The sequence below is a fragment of the Orycteropus afer genome, unplaced genomic scaffold (genome assembly GCF_000298275.1).
Source record: "Orycteropus afer afer isolate SDZICR_OR568_19922 unplaced genomic scaffold, OryAfe1.0 scaffold00359, whole genome shotgun sequence".
NCBI lineage: Eukaryota > Metazoa > Chordata > Mammalia > Tubulidentata > Orycteropodidae > Orycteropus > Orycteropus afer.
In genome coordinates, this window is record NW_006921946.1 from 1,741,571 (window position 1) to 1,748,480 (window position 6,910).

Here is a 6,910-nt window from a genome sequence, read left to right on the forward strand (position 1 = left end):
ATTTACCTCAAGTAGATATACTCCTTGGAGAGAACAATCATGGGAGAAAGAAGGGCTGCTTATGCACAGAGAGACAGCTCAAGGGGCAGGAGTGTATGGAGGGATGAACACTGGGAAGAGGTAACTATGGGGAGGAAGTGGGAGGGGAGTTGTTGCATTGTGGTAAACTTTGGTCAATATCATGAGACAAAGTGTATGCGAACTGCTGTATGGAAAGTGAATTTGCTCTGTAAATCTTCACCCAAATCACAATAATAATAAAAAAAGAGTTACTTGTTCATTAATTTAGGTAATTAGGTAATTAGAATTTAGGTAATTCTTCTGGACAGCTTGACATTTGTAACTAAAGGAAATGAACATGAGGTGAGGAAGAAATTCTTTTTCATTAGGTCTGGGTCAGGGCCGAGCATAGCCCCTATGATTAGAAGAGTCCACAATGATTCTCATGAGTCCCAAGACTGAGGGTCCCTGCTCTCACCAGGTGAATACCCATTTCAAAGTGAGGCAAGGGGTGGCTTCACTCTAACACGAAGCTGAAACGATCATAAGGCTGAAGATACTCACGGCATGATGGAAATCTTGCTGCAATTTACAACTCAACAGAGTATTCTCTAGGTGAAATAGTATATGGTTATATAGCATGTTTTCCAGTGATGTATTCTACAGAAATTGTCTATAGATGAACAGCCAAATTGTTCCTTGGGTCAAAAACAAATGCAAGATTGATATTTAGGACAATTGCTCTCAAACACACTAAATTTGGTTTAAAAAAAAAAAGGAAAGCAGGTAACTAAACAAAATCACTTGGACATTTATCTTCTAGTCACTTGGAATAAAGTGATGCAACTAGATCACCAGTGCATTTATTTAGTTGTGAAGGAGGGCATCCTGGGTAAGTTGTCCTTTGCTGGAGAGAGTAGGGTGCACTCTTTCCTTTTACCATCTCTATATAGTGAAACTGACAGGCAACAATGAATTGTGTAATCATAATGGCATTCACAGATTAGTCAGAGCACATTATTATAAATTAGCCACACTTCAAAATTTAAACACCTTGAGGTCCAAGACACTACTTAACTTGAAAACATTTCTTAAAAACCTAAGTTACATTTCCTGTTTTAACAGCTGACTTTTAAGTACTTTCAGAAAATATTGCCTTTTTTATATTTCCTGTTCTTAATTGCACTCTTCTCTCAGATATTTTATTACTGGCTTAAATTATGAGCTATGTTTTCAACTGGAAAACAAAACAAGAACTTGTTTGACTCAATTGGATCAGGTTCCTAAGTATTTTCAGTTGTAGATTTGATTATCATACGTGTAAATGATTTCCTATATATTTCATTGTGATTGTATATTAAATGTCATACTTTGAAAATTCTTACATATGTTCCATTTAGAATTTAATAAGTAAGAAGTGGGTATTTATTTAGAAATGTGGAAGAGTATAATTGAAAACAGTTTATTATTTCTTTATTTTTTCAATTGAATTTTGCTTTGATGGAACACAATGACACGTGCCTGATCACAAAATATCTAAGTAAAATAACTCATATTTGGGTAAGTTCAGAGTTGTAAAGGGATCTCACATTTTCCTGCCCTCTGCCCGTAAACAAGTTCACCCTATAAATGGACACTATAGACGTTGAGTCCTATCTTTCTTCCAGAGGTCAGTCTCCCGTTCGTGTTGCTGAAGTCAAGGCATATAACTGAGGCATAGAAAGCATGAAGTCCCTGGGGGTGTAAACAGGCTAATAAACAGGTTAATATAGTTGCCAACTGAGAGGTTAAAGTCTGGAGGCTTAAGTCCACCCAGAAGCTAAAAGCCAACCATTGAAAACCCTGTGGCACACAGTTCTGTTCTGACACACATAGGGTCACCATGAGTTAGGCTTGATGTTACCTTTTCTTTTTAAATAGAAAGTATGGCCACACTATCAAGTGCAATGAAGTTCCTGGTAAAAATTACAGGAAACTTGAATGCCTTTTCAAATCTCAACTGACTTGCGCCTTGTTCCTTCCCTGGGTTGGTTTCCAAGTATAGTCTTGCATTCATCAATGTAAAACAGTAGTGAAAAGATGTAGAAGGTCAGAATAACAACATAAGGAAACTTAACAGAGAGGAATGACTGCATGAAGATTTTAAAGAAAGGAAAATGCTATGTGAAAAACTAACTTTCTAGTAACTCTCTCAGGCCCAGACAAATTCTGTTGTCTTTTAATTTAATTCTTCAAAGAAAGATAACACAGTCTAACACTCTCCCCAAATAGAAGCTTGCCTTGATTAGAATTTAAAATTAAATGTGTTTTTAAAACACAATGATTATGTTACTTGCTTTTCTATTTTTGTAATTGTTAAGATTTAACATTTATTTGTCTCTGGAATAGAATGGGGGCTTCTAGGCAATTTGAGATAGGACAGGGACCTATTGTTTTAGTAATGAAAGCTAGGGGTTTCAGGATCACTTTGTATATTTATCTTATCCATGGGAAATGAGAGATGTACCAGAATTTTTTTTTTTTTTTGGCTAATGTGTTTCAGTAAATAAATGGAGCTTTCTTAAAATAAGTCCCGCTCTATAGCTGTAATTGTGAATATTTACATAGTTATCTTTCTGTGTGTGGCCTATGAGTGTATGTACCTGAAAGTATCCTACCAAATCCTGTGACTTTGAAAATAAAATGTTATTCTCAGGTTTTCCTTCCATTGCATTTCTACTGCCTGTGCCCTAGTCCTGATTTATACACCTATATACAAAAAAAGGGGAGCTCTGGTAGCATTGGGAGCTCTGGTAGCATAGTGGCTAAAGCACTTGACTGCTAACCAGAAGGCTGGCGGTTCAAACCCACCAGCCACTCCTCGGAAGGAAGGTTGGGCAATCTTACTTCCGTAGTGATACTGCCTCAGAAACCCAAGGAGGGGTCGCTATGAGTCGGGGCCGACTGGATGGCACATAACAACAACAACATACAAAAAAAGGTAGAGTTTTAGATTACAAAGACAATGCATGTATGTTGCAAAAAAAGGGAAAGAATATAGAAATATATAGACTATACACGAGAATAATCTCTGATGCTTCACCATCTATGGTCAGCTTCATGGACATGCTACTTGGAAAGTCACGTGTGACCCCATGCTCAGAAAATATGTAGCTAGGTTTGTTATCCTCCCATCACTCTCCTATTCCCTTATAAATACTCCTAACTGTTTGTTACTTCCAGGAATTTTCTGCCTATCTGAGTATGTTTGCAAAAGGCCCTGGTGATCCAGTGGTTAAACATGCATCTGCTAACCGAAAGGTTGGCGATTCGAAACCACCCATCGACTTTACAGGAGAAAGACCTGGTGATTTGCTCCCATAAAGATTATGACCTAGGAGGCCCTATGAGGCAGTTCTACTCTGCCACAGGGGATTGCCAGAGTCAAAATCTACTTCACGGTGCCTAACAACAACAACAACAACAGATACGTTTGAATGTATGCATTAACTAGTACATTGATGGGATTGTTCTCTACGCATGCAATCACTTTGCCCTCTCAGTTGCATGTTGCAATTTCCCCATTAAACAGCCTAGCCTCTCCAGCTTCCCTTTCCTCTTCCCCCAGGCAGTCTCCGAATCGCTGGAGAATGAGCTTTCTAATTCTGGTTGTGCCACTCCTCTGCTAAAACTGCTTTTCTGTTGCCTATACAATAAAACGGAGTTCTGGTTAAGGAACGAGTCTCTGAAAGACCGCTGCCTGTGTGCTGGTGGACCTGAGTCTCTGAGCTTGCACGCCTGAAGGATGCCTCTAGATGAGGGGAGGCACACGTGGGCAGGGGGCAGAGACTAAGAGAAGCTTTCTCAGTCAAACTGGCAGTCACTAATCATTTTCAGACTTACCAAGATTGTATCTCAGTTGCTAACAGGTAGGAAAAAACGATCTTTCCTTTGCTCCTACCCACTATTTGTAGAGTTGCTAAATAATTAGCCTTGGAATTAGCAAACACACACACACACACACACATACACAAAAGTGAAAGTTGTTAGCATTTTACAAAGTTGGTTAACCTAGAGTACAGGGTTAGATCATAACATGCTTATTATGTCACAGATGAGGAAAACAAGCCTGCAAAACACTATGTGTCCCTTCCAAAGTCGTGGGATTTAGTGTTGGAGTTTAAATTAACACCTATTGCCTTCCAGATTAACAGACTATGATACCATTTTAGAATTTTCCTGATCACTCTAAATTCTGAGGTCAGAATGGTATTCTAAAGAGTTTAGAAAATCTGGACTATTATGACAACAGCTATTTTCACTGTGTTCAACACTGCACTTCTAGGATATCAAGGCTGGATTGTCCACATCGGTAGTCAAAAATGTCTGAGCAGTTGCCACTCATATATGCATGATCGTGGGTGATTACTCAATCCCTCTAAGATTTAATTTTCATAAATTTAAAATGGATATAATAATACCTACCCCACAGAGTTGTGAGTAGGAATGAACAAGATTTTAATTAATTTATTTATACAACAAATATGTATGCAGTGACTATTATGTATCAAAAACTATGCTAAACAGTGAGACCATACAGTGAATCAGACACATCCCTGCCCTCAGGAAGCTTACTGTCCGGTGCAACTCCAGACGTGAGGAGGTCAGCAGCACAGGTCCTTGCCCAGAACAACACTGAGAGGAACAGGGGTTTCTAGATGCTTCCTTCCCTTCCCCCCTGTTTTTTTTCTTTTTTAAGTAACGAATACTGCTGCTTTATCTTTGGAGATATAACCATCTTTTCCGTCCTGAATATTAGGGTGTTTGAATTGAAATCACCATGGAGATGTCTATCCTCCTGCCCTACCCCTCACCTCCTATCATTCTTCATAAGCTATTTGCTGTGAGCAAAATCCTGCCTTCAGTCCAGGGCTCTTTTCTTATGTTTTACTAGAGATTCTTTCTTTCTTTTTTTGCAACCAATTTTGAACTCAGTCTTGACCACATATGAAAGCTTATGAGCAGTTTAGAAGTAATTGTCCATCTCATAGAAAAAGAAAATCTGGATAAAGTTTACTTACTTCACGTTAACCAAGCATCCCAGTCTATTGCCCATTGCGGATGTCCGAGAGCTCTGCCGGACTCTACCTAGTCAGAGCAAGCCTAGCAAGAAGACAGTGCATGTCCGAGAATCGGCTTAGAAGCCTCACTAAAGGCGAAGCCAGTCTAGTGAGGTCCATGCGAGACCTGCCCGGGATGTGAAAGAAGATCAGGAAGGTTAGTGTGAAAGCCGTGCCATGCACGTGGTCAGCTCTAGAAGAAGCGAGTCTCGCATGCAGGGGACACTTGGATCCGTGTGCTGAGTCCAGATGCCCATTTTACCAGCAGAGCCTGCTGAAGCTGCAGTTGACAAGCCCAGCTGCTCAGAACTGCCAACTGTCAGTTGGCGTGGCAAGCGCCCACATGTTTGTGCTGAGAGAACAGCATGCAACTGGGTCAGCACAGACCACAGCTTTAATATCCTCCATCTGGCAAAGAGACTTAATTTGGAAATGAGTGAGTATTTTGAGCAAGAATTGTTAAGGCCCTTCTATGGTAACATCTATACGTGATTCAAAAAGCCAAACTACATCCATGTAGTTGTCCTCTAAGGAGTGAAAGAGCAGGAATTGGCCTAGTTTATATAACTGTATGGCTTTTGGCACTGCAGGTGGCATACATCAAAGCCTTCTCTGATTGGTTTCAGAACCTACCTTCCTTCCTCGCAGGCACTGCTGAAGCTGAGGCTTTGTCAGGATACCGTATCGGCAATTGTGGGGTTGCCAAGTTATTTCTCTCCAGTCACAAGTCCTGTTGTCTGAACAACTAAGACAAGGCACAATCCACTGCCCTGGAACAGATGGCAGAATGTTCTTAAGGATCAGCTTCTACTGGTCAAACAAGTGTTTGCAAGTCAATTTAGAATTTAGCTACAGCACACCATTACTGAAATGCCCATTAGAAGACCATTCTTATCTATAAACCCAGTGGAGTAACGCATGACCTCCAGCAAACCAAGGAGAATATCAACACGTAGCTATGTTCTGAAATAACGCAGTTCACACTGCAATCAAGTGAGTTCTGTTCCTAGAAGCCATATACTTATAAAAATATTCTTGAATCATATACTTACAAATAAACTAAGTGACCATGTACTACTCAATTATTACTTATTTTCAAACAGCACATTAGGCACTTCAACAGGGCCATAGATAGATTTGGGAGCCACTGAATATAAGCAATTGGTCCCAAATGATTATTAGCCTAACACTTGTTTAGGTTACAAATTGAAGAGTCGATATAGTCCCTGCTCTCAACAGATTGAAGATCTAAAAAAATGACTTGAATCATCCAATAATTTATTATTTTGAAGACTAGTTTTTATTTCTTTAGTTGATCGGTGAGCTTTTTCACTTAAATCTCTCCCCGTATAAGTGATGAGGGCTTAATTTCCTTATCCCTTAGATGAGGTGTGTGCTGTTCCCATGTTGTTGGGGTGAGGGTTTAATGGAATAATGCATATGAAGGACCTAGCATAGCCATAATATTCTATTCACCTTTGTTATCAGCAGGGCGCAGCTGCAGCACTCTGCTGATAACGCAAGATGTCATGGAGTTCAGTAAACGTTTATACGATAAATGAATATTCTGAAATATATCTAACATCTTTCTAGTGATAAAAACATGTATTAGAAACCTTTCTGCTTTTAGTGTGAGTATCCAACAAGACAGAAAATAACAAATGCTGGTGAGGATGTGGAGAGATTGGGACTCTCAGATACTGCTGGTGGGACTGTAAAATGATACAACCACTGTGGAAATTGGTATAGCGATTCCTTAAAAAGTTGGAAATAGAAGTATCATTTGATCCAGCAATCCCATTCCAAAAAAA

General features: G+C 39.5%; 1 protein-coding gene across 1 annotated transcript in view; it reads right to left on the reverse strand.

Moving 5' to 3' along the window:
* The window catches only part of CPED1 (cadherin like and PC-esterase domain containing 1), a 386,749-nt gene that overhangs the window by 45,004 nt on the left and 334,835 nt on the right, over positions 1 to 6,910 (reverse strand). Inside the window, exon 17 of the mRNA XM_007952817.1 lies at positions 5,733 to 5,869. Coding sequence (XP_007951008.1) covers positions 5,733 to 5,869 — 137 coding nt within the window. The remainder of the gene's footprint in view (positions 1 to 5,732; positions 5,870 to 6,910) is intronic.